General features: G+C 41.2%; 1 protein-coding gene across 3 annotated transcripts in view; it reads right to left on the bottom strand.

Moving 5' to 3' along the window:
- LOC124787741 overlaps nucleotides 1-20,286 on the bottom strand; it is a 258,172-nt gene that overhangs the window by 180,801 nt on the left and 57,085 nt on the right. For all 3 annotated transcript variants that reach the window (XM_047254603.1, XM_047254604.1, XM_047254602.1), the window contains exon 5: nucleotides 5,201-5,486. In XM_047254603.1, the coding sequence (XP_047110559.1) occupies nucleotides 5,201-5,486 (286 nt within the window). The remainder of the gene's footprint in view (nucleotides 1-5,200; nucleotides 5,487-20,286) is intronic.

Genomic DNA, 20,286 nt, shown 5'->3' with positions numbered 1-20,286 from the left:
GCATCAGTTTGGATACCACAGAAATGCTGGCACATGTGAGGCAATACTGACCCTATGGCTTATCTTAGAAGATAGATTAAGGAAAGGCAAACCTACATTTCTAGCATTTGTAAACTTAGAGAAGGCTTTTGACAATGTTGATTGGAATACTCTCTTTGAAATTCTGAAGGTGGTAGGGATCAAATACAGGGAGTGAAAGGCTATTTACAATTTGTACAGAAACCAGAGGGCAGTTATAAGAGTCAAGGGGCATGAAAGGGAAGCAGTGGTTGGAAGGGAGTGAGACAGGGCTGTAGCCTATCCCTGATGTTATTGAATCTGTATATTGAGCAAGCAGTAGCAGAAATAAAAGAAAAATTTGGAGTAGGAATTAAATTCCAGGGAGAAGAAATAAAAACTTTGAGGTTTGCCAATGACACTGTAATTCTGTCAGAGGCAGCAAAGGACCTGGAAGAGCAGTTAAACAGAATGGACAGTATCTTGAAAGGAGGATATAAGATGAACATCAACAAATGAGGATAATGGAATGTAGTCTAATTAAATCAGGTGATGCTGTGGGATTAGATTAGGAAATGAGACATTTAAAGTAGTAGATAACTTTTGCTATTTGGGGAGCAAAAAAACTGATGACGGTCGAAGTAGAGAGGATATAAAATGTAGACTGGCAATGGCAAGAAAAGCTTTATTGAAGAAGAGAAATTTGTTAACATTGAGTATAGATTTAAGTGTCAGGAAGTCTTTTCTGAAAGTATTGTACAGAGTGTAGCCATGTATGGAAGTGAAACATGAATGATAACTAGTTCAGACAAGATGAGAATAGAAGCTTTCAAAATGTGGTGCTACAGAAGAATGCTGAAGATTAGATGGGTAGATCACGTAACTAATGAGGAGGTACTGAACAGAATTGGGGAGAAGAGAAATTTGTGGCACAACTTGACTAGAAGAACGGATCAGTTGGTAGGACAGGTTCTGAGGCATCAAGGGATCACCAATTTAGTATTGGAGGGAAGCGTGGATGCTAAAAATCATAGAGGGAGACCAAGAGATGAAGATACTAAGCAGATTCAGAAGGCTGTAGGTTGCAATAGTCACTTGGAGATGAAGAAGCTTGTGCAGGATAGAGCAGCATGGAGGGCTGCATCAAACCAGTCTCCGGACTGATGACCACAACACACGACACACACCACTAACAAAGAAAAATCCCAAAAGTATAACCCCTACAGAGATTCCACCAGGCCATGAAAGAGTAATAAATCTGCTGTCTATATTGGTGTTTCTAGTAGAATCTTAAGATCTTGTTCTGAGTTTATGAGTCTATCCTTAAACTGTTTTTATAGTCAACCAATGACCCAGGAAATTTTTCTTCACAGAGTTAAATACGCTGTAGTTACACTCACATACAAAACTTGAGACAGACAAACTACAGACCAATTTCACTCCTCCATGTCATTTCAAAAGTTTTTAAGAAAGTGGTCACAACAGAGTCCTGTTTAATTCTTCCAAGCAAAACTTGTTAACTGCCTCTTAGTTTGGTTTTTGCACAGCATTATCCAGACAGAAAGCCATACAAGTCTTCGCAAATGAACTCTTGGCAGAGCTAAGCAAGAAAGATTATCCTTATAACTGTTGTGTAGTGGTCACTGACAGCTCTAAGGTACTTCAGAAAACTCATTGTTTGTTTACACAGCTGCACTTCTTTTTTATTAAACAATTGATTTTGGTCTCCTTAGGAGCAGCACCAGGTTATCTGTATCAAAAAGAAAATGTCATTACAAAAAGTGCATACATATGTACTGACTATGTTTCCTCTGTATTTAATGACATTTTCTTTGCGATACAGGTGACCTGAAGACAGTCCCAAACTGACCAAAATCAGTTGTTCAATAATGAATAAGTAAAAAAAAAAATGGAGTTTCTCAAAAAATTATCCTGCAGGTATATGTGCTAAGACTGTGACACCATATATCACACAATTCTACTTGACAAGTTACAATGTTACGCATGAAGCAAGTCTTATCTTCATAACAGAAACCAGAGTGTCACTTTATCAGGCATGGAACTTGTTAACATTCTATATAAATGATACTCTCTCTTTCTCAATCTGTGAATGATTATTTGGGCCATGTCTTAGAGATATCTACTGTGGTTGTTTATAATCATGGGGATTGCACTGTGATGTAATGCTGTTGACTACGTAATGGGAACTATCAGCTGTCAAACTCACCAGCCTGTTATGTGTATATTTTGCGGAGTGGGACATTACACAAAAGTATTGATTCAATTTCACTTATCTTTAGTTACAGGCACATGTCCAGTTAAATGGGATGCCTCTGGTTCATAATTTATGTTGGGGATAAGTGATTGGCACATTGCCACAGCATATGGCAGGAATTTTGCTTCATAATTTATCTTGTCTATGAACGTCTATAAATCTTTTTAGTTCTAGAGCAAAGGAAAGTTATTAATGGCAACTACTCTCAGCTACTTTGGGGCATATGCCTTCTTTGCTTAGAATGTAGTCAACATATCTTACATTTATTTGGAAAAACACTCACTCACAAAGGTTATACCATAGGTTAGAGTCCTGCAATTTCTGGAATATCATACAAAGAGACCTGAGGTGTTTTCACTGCTTGAATCTGGTAGCATTGTCATCCAGGTAGTTGAAACATAAGAGGAAAGATCAAATAAGCATAAGTTAATGTTGAAAGAATGTATTAGCAATACTGACTGGTAGTTTTTTGTATAGCATGAATGGTCGCTTGATTACTGTTTAACATAATGGATGTTCTTAAGTGGCACTTCCAAGCATGCTTCAAGCAGATCAATCTAGAAGCTTCTGCTTGATGAGTTTGGAGCAAATTTTCTCAGGCTGAGCAGTGGAATAAGTATAAATGCTGACTGGATGTAAACAGATGTTTGAACATCTTCTTCACATATTATACCACAGCCATAAATTTATTGATAGTAATGCATGGTTTCCACAAAGGGTTTGGTAAATCAACACACTACAAATGCTGTAACAAACATTGGTTTATAGCTAAAGTAACATTTGGTGGAAAAACATTCTTAACCCTTGTTTACTTTAGTCACTACTGAGGTATTAATTTGGCAATAGGTTACTTGATGACAAATAACATTGGCATTACTAATTTTACTGGCATGACTGGTTCACTGGCTCCTTGTGTATACAGCATGTTTAAGAAAAGGAATATAAGCGTTTAACGGCTTGGTGGAATTTATTACATTCAACTTATAATTATAAATAACACATCAAATGACAGAGCAACTCAAACAGATTTGTTTTTATACCTGTGTGTAAAAGGGAAGAGTACGGAACAACAAAGATGAATGAAAAACATCTTGAACAAGTGAGAGTCTATCATGGGTAGTCCCAAAAAATCAGTTCATCCTTGTTATTCGCATTTGTTACAAGCTCTAAAGCCTGCAAACTATGGTTTATGTACCAGCTTCGCAAACAAAATTTTGCTGCATGAGATGACAATTTTCACCTAAATGGAAATGTGAACGCATGTAACGTGTGTATCTGGGGGTAAGCAAATCTCCACATGATGGTACAGTTGCAACGAGACTCCTCTTGACTTTTTTGGTGAAGCAACTGTAACTGGTATTCCTCAGCAGCAAAATGGTGCACCATATCACTGGCATAACTCAGCATGCGAGTGGTTACAAGACATTGTACCCGACCGCTGGATTGGTCGCATGGCGCTGGACAATAGAGCTGGTTTTATATGATCTTCATGTTCACATACGATCTGACCCCATGCGATTTTTGCCTTTGGGAGTTCATAAAGGATGATGTGTATAGGTCTCTGGTACCAGGTGATCTATCCGACTTCAGAAACAGCACTGTTGCAACAATTATTATAGACATAGTGATAAAAGCTTTGGAAAAACTCACCTATGGACTTGATGTATGAAGATGGTGCTCACATTGAACACTTTTAAGATAAACTATTATAGTTGCTCTTTCATTTGCTGTATTATTTATAATTGTAAGTTAAATGTAATAAATGCTACAAAGCCTTAAAGCTGTATTTTCATTTTGAAACATCCTGTTTTATCTGGTTTCACCCTGTATTATCTGATTTGTCACACAATACAAACCCTGTGTAAAAAGGCACTGACACTGAATTCCTGGCGGCAACTATCAAGAGACTGGAAAGGAACCATTTTCAAAATGTGTTTAACCATCTCATAAAATGTAAAACCAAAAGCCATGAAGACATTTTAATTCTTTCATTGGGATTAAATGATTTTTAAGGCTGATTAACATGTATGGGACACTAGATAATGCAGATGAACAAAGCTAATTGTATAGCTCTGGATTATTAAGAGTGTTTGGAGCTATGGTGGCTAGTTGATCCTGTGCACCTATCCAGAGAACACTATAAATGCAGAAGTGTCATATCTGGGCCTGTTGGCTGCAGAGTAACATTGCTGATCTCCATTCTCCTGGAAGAGCATGGTGGATGGGAGTTTGGTTGGCTCTGCAGTTACACTGCTGTATTGTGACCTTATTTATGACATTTCATATACTTATCTAAACAATAGGGCAACAAGATTTATCATGATTAAACAATTTTGGAATGGAGGGTAACATCTTTGTCAACAAATGAAGCTATAGACAAGACTCAGTAGGAGGAGGATGAAAGTCCTGAAAAAAAAAAATCAGTGTACATGTTGCTAGGCATGTACTTGTGCTGCTTCCACAGGAGGCTGTAACTAGTAGACGATGGCCTGAATTACTTTAAATGCATATGCTGATGAACGCATTTCCTCCAAACTAATTAAAGAGAGCAGGCTTCCTTGTCTGATACATCCCAGATAGCTGTGGCATCGCTGGTGGTAAGAGTGCACCTTTAGACAAGAGAACCTTCAGTTCTGGCTCACCTTTTCACCCTTTGAATTAGAAGTGTCTTACTGGGGCACTAAAAATTTCTGCAGAGCATCTCCTGTATACCATACAGCACACCAATTCTGTGTGCATTGAATTACTATTATAGTTCATGGTCAAACATTAACATTTCTTCTTTATGGCTACAAAACAGGAAGCAAATTACTAAGTGAAATTAGATGCAATAATCTGCTGCTACTGTAAGATTATATTCTAAGTATATTCGTTAACAAATTATTACAAATTTTATGGCTTTTGACATTAACTGGGATAATTACTTACTTCTGTGTGTAAGGAGTTATTTGCCTAATTCTTGCACATGCTAAAAAACTGTCTGGGTGTTTTGAGTCAAATATTACAATGTACAGGCTCCGTTGCCCTGTTGTTAAGTCAAATGGTACAGATGTTAACTCTGAGTCATGGTAGGTGTTTATAACATTGGAGTCTGGACTGCCTGAAATCTGCACTTTACCCAACCGTTTATCAATGTCACCAACAGTTTGTCCTTCTTTTGCAGATGCAGGATTAAACACAAACTGAAGAAAGTTGCAGTTGCTTCTTGTCTTTCCTGTATAAACAAAATGAAAAAAAAGGTATAGCAACAAAGTCATATAAATAATCATTGTGGTTAATGGATGCAGGATTAAACACAAATTGAAGAAAGTTGCAGTTGCTTCTTGTCTTTCCTGTATAAACAAAATGAAAAAAAAAAAAAATGTATAGCAACAAGTCACACAAATAATCATTGTGGTTAATGAGTCCTCCCCATTCAAGCTTCAACTGCAGCAGTTTCTTCTTATATCACTAGTAGCAGACGTGACAATATATGTATCATAAATCAGTATGCATGAAAAACAATATTATGAGGAATGTGTTACACTACCAAAAGTTGTATATGTCTCTTAAAAACATATATATTTATATGAGACCATACCGGCCTTTTCAATTCAAGAAGGCCTCTATGGCTCGGATGGAGTTATCAATAAGAAATAACTTTAATCTGCATTTAAAGACATTATTACTGTCTGCCAGACAATTTTTTTTCATGGATAGGTTGCCAAAGAGCAAATTTTATTGGGCAAATCTGCTCCAACAATACTACACAGTTTTTTATTTTGGCCTGACCACAACAAGTTGACTATCTGTATAAATGACCACCACTAACTGTTGCCAGCAGCAAAATTGACCACCACCCATATGTTAACAAGGTCTGTTTCAGTATTGCATCACAGCCTGTGTCATCTGGTTCCCAATCACATTTCCCCAAATAACATCCCTGAATTGGGTAGGTGGGAAATCTCTACAATATATCTCTCAGTCTCACAATTCTCTTGGCACCAAAGTTATAGCACTATATATACCTCAATACAGCCTTTCTATATTCCATTTCCTGTGAGTGCGGACATTCTGTAGAAGACAAGTTTAAATCCTGAACATCACAGTGTTATTTCTCATTTCTATGCCTACATATTCCTAAGTGAAGCCACATGTAGTGAATGTTGAGTTTCATGCAACAACTCTTATGTAGGCCAGGATGACTAACTTGCCAAGAGGCATGGATTAATATTCATAGATGGAGACGAGTATTAAGTCAATTAAAGTGTTTATTTCAGGAAAATTAGTAAATAAGAATGCTGTATAAAATGGAAGCCAATGGCCTTGCCGCAATGGTAACGCTGGTTCAAGTAAGATGACTGAAGTTAAGCGCGGTCGAGGTGGGCTAACACTTGGATGGATGACCATCCAACCTGCCGAGTGTTGTTGGCAAGTGGGGTGCACTCAGCCCTTGTGAGGCAACCTATGAACTGAGGACCTACTTGATTGACAAGTAGCGGCTCCAGTCTCGTAACCTGACATACAGCCAGGAGAGCAGTGTGCTGACCACATGCCCCTCCATATCCTCATCCAGTGACGCCTGTAGGCTAAGTATAACACAGTGGCTGGTCAGTACTGTTGGGCCTCATGGCCTGTTCGGGCAGAGTTTAGTTTAGTTTAAAATGGGAACATATTTCTTTCTTTCAGACACTACTTTGAATGGTGTTAACTCTGAAACAGCAAAGGTATTTACTCTACAGAAGAGTATAATAAAAACGTTATGTTAAGTCCATATCTGAACATCTTGCTCTTAGAATTGTGTAGCAATCCATTTCCTCCCTAATGAAATTTGTTGTGATCAATAAGACAGAATTTAGGATAAACTGGAGTTCACAAGCACAATACTAGAAATACATACAGAGCTGGGCAAATAAAAATAATGCAGAGAACAGAGTTCCAGGGTACAAAGAAACACAGTAGAGGAAAGGAAATACAATACTAATCTGACTAAAGCAGATGCTGAAAGTGGCCATCATTCTTCTCTTGGCACTTTTGGACCCTCGTCAGCAAGTTGCTGAAGGCAGTTCAAAGCTGGACTGCTGCAGTCTCACCTGAAATGTTTTGCTGCAGTTCTGGAAGACTATGAGGGTTGTTGCAGTACACCTTAGATTTGAGGGTTCCCCACACAAAGTAATCACACACTGACATATCAGGTGACCCGGGTGGCCAGCCACGACAATGACCACACTGATCTCTGCTAACAACTCTGTCAGGCTTGAAGACTATGTAAATGTGCTTGAAGGTTCACCTGGCAATAAGAGCAGCTGCTCCACCCTGTTGGGGTGTGATTATATGCATACATTCATGTCCATTTGCATCCACTTATTTAGGCCACTTTTATTTGCCCCATCCTGTATGATTTCCATGTTCAAGTGTTCAGAATAGGTTTCTATATTTTGCAGACATCATGCAGGAAACTGGAAATCTCCAGATATTCAAAATCTATTACAAATGTCTGCTTGTGTCTGTGTATGTGTGGATGGATATGTGTGTGTGTGTGTGTGTGTGTGTGTGTGTGTGTGTGTGTGTGCGTGCGAGTGTATACCTGTCCTTTTTTCCCCCTAAGGTAAGTCTTTCCGCTCCCGGGATTGGAATGACTCCTTACCCTCTCCCTTAAAACCCTCATCCTTTCGTCTTTCCCTCTCCTTCCCTCTTTCCTGATGAAGCAACCATTTGTTGCGAAAGCTTGAATTTTGTGTGTATGTTTGTGTTTGTTTGTGTGTCTATCGACCTGCCAGCACTTTCGTTTGGTAAGTCACATCATCTTTGTTTTTAGATATATTTTTCCCATGTGGAATGTTTCCCTCTCTTATATACATATGATTAGATATTCCTATGACTTCTCAGAATATTTTGACTTTGTGATGGAAATTACAGTTGACACCAATGTTCATATCAAACAGATGTTAACTTTTCTAGCATGTATATAGCTGATGGTGTTCTATCAAATTAGTTAAATTAGATATGTTCTTAGTATTGTAAAAACTGATAAAAACAGCAGCTGAGCAGTGTAAGAGGAAGTGCAATGGATTTTTTTTTTCAAAGTAGGTGCTTTTCTTTTAATTCCATAATGTAGAAAAATTTTCATAATTATACACTTTTATAGATTAGCACTAGATCTAGCTGTTTGCTATACCTTACAGAAGTAGAGTGCAGTACCAGTACATGTATATATTTAATGCACTACCCATATGAAAAATAATATTACATGCTATTGTGTAACAAGAGTTCGGGCCTCGTCGAAAATATTTTAAGCAACTACACAAATTTTTAATTTGAAGAACTTTGTTTTCCTTATTCCAGAATCAGGTGTGAAAGAGTTCCATTTCACTAAATTTTCTCACCACTGTGTCTTCAGTCTTCAGCTACTCATGTAGGGTGATGTATATGTGATGTTAATTGATGTGTAAATAGTAAAATTAGTCCAAAATTTAGAAATTTATTGCATTTGTGAGTCTGCTCTTACACTTTCAGGTGTGATTTTATATCACTCAAAAGTGCACAGCAGTGATTTATTAACATAAGCAGGCTGCATTTATCTGGTATATAAAAGCACTACTTCAGTAATAATCACATACCATTGCAGCTAATCTTTCATCTCACAATCCCACACCAAGTAAGTTGCATCCACAGCTTTATGCATTCTGCAAAATGGCAGCATCATGAAGTAAATAGGTTTGATCTTTTGTTAAAACTAGCCCTACATTCATATTTGCTTTCTGATACTTTGTCAAAAGAGTTCTTTAGCTCATGTTTTCTTTTTTTGACCTTCTCGCAAATCCATCAGCATAAGTAATTACATGATTTAGGGATGGAACGTATGTCAAGTTTATTGCAGGTAGTCTCAGCACACATACAGCCAAATATTGGTTTCATTTTCAAGCCAAATTGGTTTATGCAGTGAGCAACAAGTCCCAAAGGTGTCAACATCATAATCATGACACATGCAATTTTCCATCAGTAGCCAGCCACATAATCCAAGGTCCAATAACCGGTAAAGACATGGAAAAAACATCGAAGAAACTCAACACAGTGTAGTTTACAAATGAAGTGAATTGTGATATGGCCATTGCTTTGAGGCAATCTATACCGTGAGATTATCCACTGTGATACTACAGTGGATGATTTTCTGAGTACTGCTGTCATGCTGTGGATGCAACTCCAGGATGCAGATGATGTTTATTTCTGGCAGGGAATCTAAACCTATACCTTCTTTCAACTGATATAAATGATTTACCCCCCCCCCCCCCCCCCCAAAATTCCCCCATGTAGTTGGCACAGAAGGATAAACATGCCCAACCCTGCACCGACTCAGTTGTGGTGGGGATGAGATGGTGGTGAGCAAGTGTTTCAGTTAGCACTGTTCTGCCCAAGACATCTGCTATGGGTCAACGTTCAGAGATAAGTACACCTCCCCCCCCCCCCCCGCCCACACACACACACACACACACACACACACACACACACACACACACACACACACACACACACACACACACACACACACTCGACACTAGAAGTATGCCAAATGGGCTTCTGGAATAGTATATGCTGATAGAAGTTTCCAGCTCATATGACTCATTGTCATGCAGGGCGATGACAGATTGGTGCACCCCTCCAAAGAAAGGCAGAGTCTGTATGGGCAAAGCTGTAGCAATCCACGGATATGGTCATTATATGTTCTATACAGTTGAAAAGACTGCATTGGAGGAACCTGTGGCTTATGTTGCTAAAGTCATCGCAGCTGCAGCCAGTACACATGATGGCTGAAAATTTTTCCCAAAGGGGCAACTGTGTACATCATCGACAGGAACATATCATGGTTGATGTCCAGATATCAGACGCAACCATTGGCACTGACGTAGTACTGTACTTGCTAAGGCTTTGCCGAGATGGGAACACAACATTAGGTAAAGCATGTACAGCAACATGTGACTGTTATCACCTGTTCAGCATTTTCAGTGGATATTCCTCACTTACTAGATTGACCACTATGTGTTTAGGAATAATGTCACAACTGTTTACATTAACCAATCCCCAATGGTCTTCTTCATGTGCTCTTTATACACTCCTGGAAATGGAAAAAAGAACACATTGACACCGGTGTGTCAGACCCACCATACTTGCTCCGGACACTGCGAGAGGGCTGTACAAGCAATGATCACACGCACGGCACAGCGTACACACCAGGAACCGCGGTGTTGGCCGTCGAATGGCGCTAGCTGCGCAGCATTTGTGCACCGCCGCCGTCAGTGTCAGCCAGTTTGCCGTGGCATACGGAGCTCCATCGCAGTCTTTAACACTGGTAGCATGCCGCGACAGCGTGGACGTGAACCGTATGTGCAGTTGACGGACTTTGAGCGAGGGCGTATAGTGGGTATGCGGGAGGCCGGGTGGACGTACCGCCGAATTGCTCAACACGTGGGGTGTGAGGTCTCCACAGTACATCGATGTTGTCGCCAGTGGTCGGCGGAAGGTGCACGTGCCCGTCTACCTGGGACCGGACCGCAGCAACGCACGGATGCACGCCAAGACCGTAGGATCCTACGCAGTGCCGTAGGGGACCGCACCGCCACTTCCCAGCAAATTAGGGACACTGTTGCTCCTGGGGTATCGGCGAGGACCATTCGCAACCGTCTCCATGAAGCTGGGCTACGGCCCCGCACACCGTTAGGCCGTCTTCCGCTCACGCCCCCACATCGTGCAGCCCGACTCCAGTGGTGTCGCGACAGGCGTGAATGGAGGGACGAATGGAGACGTGTCGTCTACAGCGATGAGAGTCGCTTCTGCCTTGGTGCCAATGATGGTCGTATGCGTGTTTGGCGCCGTGCAGGTGAGCGCCACAATCAGGACTGCATACAACCGAGGCACACAGGGCCAACACCCGGCATCATGGTGTGGGGAGCGATCTCCTACACTGGCCGTACACCACTGGTGATCGTCGAGGGGACACTGAATAGTGCACGGTACATCCAAACCGTCATCGAACCCATCGTTCTACCATTCCTAGACCGGCAAGGGAACTTGCTGTTCCAACAGGACAATGCACGTCCGCATGTATCCCGTGCCACCCAACGTGCTCTAGAAGGTGTAAGTCAACTACCCTGGCCAGCAAGATCTCCGGATCTGTCCCCCATTGAGCATGTTTGGGACTGGATGAAGCGTCGTCTCACGCGGTCTGCACGTCCAGCACGAACGCTGGTCCAACTGAGGCGCGAGGTGGAAATGGCATGGCAAGCCATTCCACAGGACTACATCCAGCATCTCTACGATCGTCTCCATGGGAGAATAGCAGCCTGCATTGCTGCGAAAGGTGGATATACACTGTACTAGTGCCGACATTGTGCATGCTCTGTTGCCTGTGTCTATGTGCCTGTGGTTCTGTCAGTGTGATCATGTGATGTATCTGACCCCAGGAATGTGTCAATAAAGTTTCCCCTTCCTGGGACAATGAATTCACGGTGTTCTTATTTCAATTTCCAGGAGTGTAGTTACAGGCCTATTTCAATAGTACCCGCATTCTCAAAGGTAATAGAATGCATCATGTACCAACAATTATCATCTCGCTTTGAGAATCTAGGAATAATTAATGCTACACAATACGAGTTTAGGAAGAATCTGCCAACCATTGATACAATCAACACAGTAGTCAGTGACATCCTCAAAGTTTTTGAGAACAAAGGCTTTGCTCAGGTCTCATTCTGTGACCTAAGCAAGGCCTTCGACTTTGTTGAGCACACACCACTACTAGAGAAACTAGAATTCTACGGCATCAAAGGAAACAGTCTCAGACTATTAAAAGCTTATCTCAACAACCGTAAACAGGTAGTTTGTGTTGGTAAGGAAATGTCAAACATAGAAAATGTTAAAGTACGTGTGCCTCAGGGATCTGTACTGGGGCCCTTCCTGTTTCTGATAATGATCAATGACCTCCCCTCGTTCATTAGATCCACCACTGTATTGTATGCAGATGACACGACTTTTCTTCATAGCAGTAACAATCTTAATGATCTTAAAACCTGTGCTGAAAATACACTCACTCATGCAGCATATTGGTTCAGAGCAAATGGTTTCCTGCTAAATGAAAATAAAACTCAGCAGATAATCTTCACTCTAAGAGACAAGCCACTATCTGATGACCCTAGTTCTGTTAAATTCCTGGGAGTTTATTTAGACGAAAAGTTATCCTGGGGCCAGCATGTAAACTATGTTAGTAGTAAGCTATCTAGAGTAATTTATTTATTAAGACAACTCAGAAATTGTGTACCTGAAACATACATCAGATCAACTTATTTTGCCTTTTTCCAAAGTATAATATCCTATGGCATTATCTTGTGGGGGTAACTGTAGTCATATACATGACATCCTATTATTGCAGAAGAAAGCCATTAGGATAATTACAAATTCTTCACATAAGGCTCACTGCAGACCCTTATTTACTAAACAAAAAATTATGACACTAATAAACCTCTATACATACAATGTCTTATTCTTTACGAAGAAGAACCTACAAGACGTGAAACGTAGAGAAAATGTACATTGTTACAACACAAGAAGCATCAAACACATATACATGCCTTACCACAGACTGTCAAAATCAATAAAAAGCTATGAAGTCACAGGGCACAAACTATCTAATAAGCTGCCACATGCTATACAGGATCTTCCTGAACATACATTCAAAGAAAGACTGCATGAATGGTTTATTGTCCACCCGTTCTATGATATCAATGAATTCTTCAACTGTAAAATGCAGTAATCCAAAAGATGACCCACTGTACATTTCTGTACATTTCTGAATTTCACCTGGTCCTTCTCCAAAACCCAAGCCACCTTCCTGGATGTTGACCTTCATCTTGTTGAAGCTCACATCCACACCTCTGTCCATATCAAACCCACAAACAAACAACAGTACCTTCACTTTGATAGCTGCCATCCTTTCCACATCAAACGCTCCCTTCCCTACAGCCTAGGTATTCATGGCAAACGTATCTGCTCCAGTGACGAATCCCTCAACAATTACACCAATAACCTGACCAGTGCTTTCCTCTCCCGGGAACGGCCATGGGAACCAGGATGGCTCCCTCCTATGCCAACCTCTTCATGGGCCGCATGGAGGAGGCTTTCCTGAAGACCCAACAGCTGCTTCCCCTGGCCTGGTATAGGTTTATAGATGACATCTTTGTGGTCTGGACTCATGGTGAAGAAACACTCCTTAATTTCCTTCATAACCTCAACTCCTTTTCGAATCTGAATTTCACCTGGTCCTTCTCCAAAACCCAAGCCACCTTCCTGGATGTTGACCTTCATCTTGTTGAAGCTCACATCCACACCTCTGTCCATATCAAACCCACAAACAAACAACAGTACCTTCACTTTGATAGCTGCCATCCTTTCCACATCAAACGCTCCCTTCTCTACAGCCTAGGTATTCGTGGCAAACGTATCTGCTCCAGTGACGAATCCCTCAACAATTACACCAATAACCTGACCAGTGCTTTCCTCTCCCACAACTATCCTGCAGACCTTGTCCACAGACAGATTTCCCGAGCAATACATTCCTCCCCATCCAACAACAATGTTCCTACCCCCAGACCACACAGAAGCATCCCCCTTGTCACCCAATATTACCCTGGCCTCGAAAACATCAACAAATTACTCCGTCAGGGATATGACTTTCTCAAGTCAACCCCTGAAATGAGATCATCCCTTGACAAAATTCTCCCCACACCACCCAGAGTTGCCTTTCGTCGCCCCCCTAACCTCTGTAACATCCTTGTTAAACCCTACAATATTCCCAGACTACCTTCTCTACCCAGCGGTTCCTACCCCTGTAACCGACCCCGCTGCAAAACCTGCCCCATGCATCCCCCCACAACCACCTACTCCAGCCCCGCTACTGGTAAAACATACACAATTCAAGGCAGGGCTACGTGTGAAACTACACATGTCATTTACCAACTGACATGCCTGCACTGCACAGCCTTTTACATCGGCATGACAACAACTAAACTGGCTGAGCGCATGAACGGACACAGACGAACTGTCCGCCTAGGAGATGCCCAATACCCAGTAGCGGAGCATGCCCTCCAGCATAATTCTAGGGACCTAGGAACCTGCTACACCGTATGTGCCATTTGGCTTCTCCCACCCAACACCAGTCCCTCTGAACTGCGGAGATGGGAACTTGCACTCCAACACATCCTTTCATCCCGCCATCCTCCTGGACTGAACCTACGTTAAACAACCTCCCTCCCATTCACTCTTCAGTCTTCTCCTCTTTCCCTTTCCTCTTTAGCCATTCACGCATCTTTTCATCCTACATAGTTGTGTTTATCTTTATACTATATACCTCTTTACTTCTGTATGCATCCTCTTTGGTTTGAAGCTGGCACAGTACTTACAGTAGAATATCTTTGGCTTCCCTCTGACAACCATGCCTCCATCCTTGCTACCCTCCCTATTTTCCTTTCTCTGTTGCTTCATAACCTGGGTTGTGAGTAACTGAATCTCCTTTCCCTTCTTCCCTTTCTTTCCCCTCCCTCCTCCCCGATGAAGGAACATTTGTTCCGAAAGCTAGGAATGTAAATTTTCAGTTCTGTTTTATGTGTATCTATCGGCTGTACTGAGCTGAGGTAAGTACTGGCCAGCCCCTCTATCTCTTTGTTAGTATTTGTTTCACAACTGTACATTTATTGTAATATAAGCTAAAATATTTCAGTAGTCAATACCTGTATTATAAATTGTAACTTCATTTGACATTGTCAATTGCTGTAATGGCCTAAAGACAATAAAATATTTATTATTATTATTAGTGTTGACTTTTATGGCAACCTCTGTGCTAATGGGAACAATCTTAACAACTTAGAGGAAATTTAAAAATGTGTCTACCAAGACAAGTCACATAGATCGCAGGACTGGGCAATGTGCAGATCCTACCCACTCACATGGTTCCTGAGGTTTTGGCTGGGAGGCAAATGTTTTTGATACTGTTGCCTGGTGATGAGGTCATCCTGGGCATTTCTGTACTATTTTTCAATACAGGCTACACTGTCTATTCAGTAGATATGCGTATGGGCTAATTTCTCATGTGGATCTTCCCCACATCGTTCCTAAGTAGGTGATGGAGACATTTTGCCTGAGAATCTGGAGAATGAACATTCTCTTTATCAAGACGATGACCCCATGTTTTGCAATGTGTTGGCCACTCTAGGGGAACCATCCAATATCTTCTGGTTGTCTTGTGTTGACACTATGCCCATAGGATCAATATGAATTTACATTTATAAGCAATTAAATAAATATGAGATTAAAAGCTACTTTCCAATATTTCTTGTTAATATGAATACAATTTAAGTGTAGTACCACTGAGGGACGTGATAGAGCTGGGATAAAAAAGGTAAAACTGTGCAAAAAGTGTGTACTTCTTTTCAGCTTGTGTGACAAGGGAGGATGTTGCCATAGATTAGACAAACTGGGAGAGTTCCACAAAAATTGTAGCTTTTAATTCCACTGGAGAATTAGCAATGGAGAAAAGAATGGTATACTCAATGAAGTTCTTACTTGAACTATGGAGCTACAGAACAGAACAGCATGATCAATACAGTGTTAGAAGACATGAAATCTCAATCATGAAAGTTAATCAAATCTGAATAACAATAGTTGATGGGCGCAAAGGTGGCAAGCGAAAGGTGGATATGCAACATTTTAGAAGCAAATTTGAAATTTGTTTATCCAGTACCCCTGCCAGCAGACACATATATGGACTCAGGTGAGCTGGCATGAGTCTCATAGCAGAGTAGTGCTATCACAGACTGCGTGCACAGAGTGATGTATGGACAGAACCACTGATCCATGTTGCTTACTTGCCAGTAGCGATTGGCTGGGCCAGTCAGTCTTTATGCTGAGATTGACTAACACGGATCTGGCTTTCATATCATGCCATGCTCTCAATTCTGCATGTTAGTTGTTTCAGTCATTCGCGCTGATCACATTTTGTGCTTTTCTCTGTACCAGTCTCTATGTAATATTCGGACTCTCCGTTCCCCTGCAGACTGACCTGAAGATCAAGTTTTTTCTCTTATAGCATTTGTGCTGGCAGTATGGTTTCACAGCATCACCATGCCTGTGCAGGTACAAAAGTAGTGACCGATGTTCTTATACATATGACACTTTTATTTTTTGATGGTTTTAATTTGTGGCCACTGTGAACCCAGCATTTTGCAATGATGGTAGGAACAGTTGCATCTCCAGAAGCAACAATAACAGCTGTAGCAGGAGCAACTGCAGGAATGGCTCCAACACAGCACGGAACTGATCTGCTCTCACACAGCAATGGTGATGGGCTAGGGGCCTGCAGAGATGCTTTCTCCCACCTGCCCCCCACGCTTTTCACTAGTTTTGACAAGGCTACGGAAAGGTGGGAGAATTACCTGCACCAGTTCTTGCTGCACTGCCAATAAGGCATATCATTGATCCAGCTGATAACATTGCCTTGTTATTGTTCAATGGTGCAGGGTGGTACAACATCATATAAATTCTCAGCCCTTTTCTAATCCAGAAACTTAACTTTGTGGAAACCTGTCAGCTGCTCAGACAGTATTTTGGGCATCAAACCCATGTGGTGGTGGCAAAGCTGCCGTGCAATCAGCATCATTACTGTGGGCAGTCATATACTGCCTAGACTGTGAGGTCTCTTGCCAAGTGTCAGTTTCAGTGTTCCCAATGTGGTATCTTGTATAAGAACTTGCTAATTAGCAACATAATTATCTAATTAGTACCTGATCCTGCAGTCCAAACTAGGACACTTGGCCTTGTCCAACCATTTTTTAGCCAAAGCTGCCCAGATTGCTGAACTTACAGCAGCAACAAACAACAAACTTTATGATAACTGGCACGTGGCAAAATCAGATATGCATGGTGAACAGCTCTGGTGCCCAGAGGGGTTGGCCAGGCAAATTTGCCTTCTGCTGCGCCACTCTGTGAGGATGCAATGATGATTTGAGTGCAATGACCTCATGACACTGCCCATCTTTGCACATGGCGAGCTTTGTAGGTATAAGTAAGTCAAAGAGTGAAGCTCCCTGCTCATGACATTTTGCAGGCTCTTGGCATTTTTTTCCTTCCGCATCTTTTTCCACTAATCAGGCAAGTCAGTGGTCCTCCTCCAATCATCTTTGGTGCACATTAGGCACAACTGCCCATACCTAGATACCATGTGTAATGTCAGCTGAAAAGTATGCAGTTTGCCTCAGTTTGTGAGATGCAAGGTGGTTGTCGGAGATGCTAGTGTTTTTGCTGGACTCAGTGGATGTCTCTGAAGCCCCACAAGCAGTACCCCGATGTGTTCTGCTGACAAAATTAACTTACAGACGTGCAAACTTTTGAGCTGCCCTGTGCTGCAATGACAGCTGTGTAAAGAAGTGTATTATAGTAAACAGCATATTTCATTGTGTGGGCACTTCTCCATCTCAGCATGTTATAAGAATGTAGAATGAAAACTTACATTGTCAGTGGCAAATTCAACATTGCCACAAAATATTTTTAAGCTAGACACCTATTCTGTTTTTGGATTCAAGATCATTGACTAAGTTTAATTAATGTCCCATTCAGAACCCTTCAAGATTTGGTTTTTTTATTAAGGTTTATGATGAGCTGTTTCAGAACACCTTTGGTCGGGTAGAACATTAATTTTTGTCATCCACATTCCATTCCCTTCACCATTTGCGACAAGATCAAGTCTGAGATGTAGTGTTGGCAACAACTTGGCATTGTTTTCTCTACTTCATCTAGTCGTTGGGCTACCCCTCTGGTTGTGATTCAGAAGCCAGATGGTGCTGTGCACTTTTGTGGCAATTTTAAACAGACTCATCACCCTTTCTGCATCTGGAGCAGCTGTTGCTGAAGTTGTTAGTGGACCAGCATTTTTCCCACACTGACTTGGACAACGTGTATCTGCAGTTGCCACTGAATTCTGCTTCTCAGCATTTCTGTGCTCAACATGTCCTACACCTACATCTACATTCTGTAAACCACTGTGAAGTGCATGTCAGAAGGTACATCCCACCGTAACAGTTATTACGGCTATTTCTCATTCACACATATGGAGTGTGGGGAAAAGTGATTGTTTAAATGCTTCTGTAATTAATTTAATCTTATCCCCACAAGCGATGTGGGAGCAATATATAGGGGGATCTAATATATTACTAGACTCATCATTTGTAGCTGGTGCTTGAAACTGTGTCAGTAGATATCTTAGGATAGTTTCTGTCTATCTTCAAGAGACTGCCAGTCCAATTCTTTCAACATGTCAGTGACACTTTCCCACAGGTCAAATAAACTTGTGACCATTCATACCCCTCTTTCTCTGTATAAGTTCAACATCCCTTGCTACTCCTATTTGGTACTGGTCCCACATACTCAGGCAATATTCTAGGATGCATCACACAAGTGATTTGTAAGCAATCTCCTTTGTAGAATGATTGCACTTTCCTAGTATTCTACCAATAAACTAAAGTACGTTATCTGTTTTACTCACAACTGAGCCTTTATCATCATTCCACTTCATGTCCCTACTAAGTGTTAACACCCAATATTTGAATGAGTTTGCATATTCCAACTGTGACTCAGTAATATTGTATTCATAGGATACTTTATTGTTTCATTTTGTAGATTGCACAATTTTACACTTTAGAACGTTTAAAACGACAATCATTGCACCACTTTGAAATCTTATCAAGGTCTCACTGAATAATTGTATAGTTTTGTTCAGAATGTACTCCATTCTAGATAACTGCATCATCTGCGAATAGTCTGAGGTTACTATTAATACTGTCCACACAGCCTTTCGGCAATACCAGTTTAGTCACTTATCCTTTGGAATTTCATCTGTCCAAGGATTTTATCAAAGGTATTTGGAACAATTGATTAAGGATATTCCCTGATGTGTCAATTACTTCAATGACATCTGGATCACAGGCTTCACAGGAGACGAGCATTTATGAAATCTGTTGGCAGTTGTACAATGCCTTCTGGAGAGTGCCCTTCATTGCAATTGGAGCATGTATTTTTTTCCTCAAAAGTTTATTTTCTGAAACATGTGCTTAGCAAAGATCATTTCATCCCTGTGGATGATCACACTAATGCCACTGTCAACATGCTGGCACCCAAGAATCTGAAGGAGCTCCAGTCAATTTTGACAAGAGTACCTACCATTCATTGACCAGGCCTTGCACATCTGCCATCTTCTTAATGGGCTTTCCACTCCCTCAAGCGATGTTTGGGCTCCACTCTCTGTAAGGCTTCTTTCATCCCAGGTAAGCCGTTAACTCTGGCCACCAGTGTGTGCCAGTATGGTATTGGTACAGTCCTATCATATCAGAACACAGATGGCATGGCACTGAGCAGCCGAGCACTTATGCATGAAAGATGTTTTCAGCAGTGTAAAGTAAATTTTTGCTGGTGGGAAAGGAAGCATCAACTATCATTTTTGACATTAAAAAGTTTCATGGCTTTTGTGCGTAGCAAGTTCCTCCTAATCACTGATTGCAAGCCACTGATTTCATTATTCGGCCCTCATTCTATGCTACCATACAGGATTGCCCACTACTTGGAGATGTGGGCACTTTTTCTCATTAATTATTGCTATGACATCTGTTACCAGTCCACCATCTAGCATGCTAATGTAGATGTCCTATTGCTGTTGCCAGTGAAACCCAGTTCTGAGTTTGATTGACAGGAGGTTCTCATTCTTTCAATGATGATACCTTGCAGTAAACATTGCTGGATTTTTCCGTGACAGAGCAGAAGGTTGTAATTGCCATATCTGCTGACCTGTTTTTCTGGAAAATCATCTCAGCAGTCCATACCGGACAGCATGAGTGCACTCCTTTAGGAGCAGATTCACCGGGGCATACATTTTCCCTATTGCGCAATTGACTCAATGTTGCCCAGGGGGTCCTTTTCATTGCTACAGAGGAGAAAAATTGACAATC

Source organism: Schistocerca piceifrons, chromosome 3 (assembly GCF_021461385.2).
Source record: "Schistocerca piceifrons isolate TAMUIC-IGC-003096 chromosome 3, iqSchPice1.1, whole genome shotgun sequence".
Taxonomy (NCBI): domain Eukaryota; kingdom Metazoa; phylum Arthropoda; class Insecta; order Orthoptera; family Acrididae; genus Schistocerca; species Schistocerca piceifrons.
Note: the sequence above shows the minus strand (reverse complement) of the source record. Positions and strands in the feature narration are given on the sequence as shown.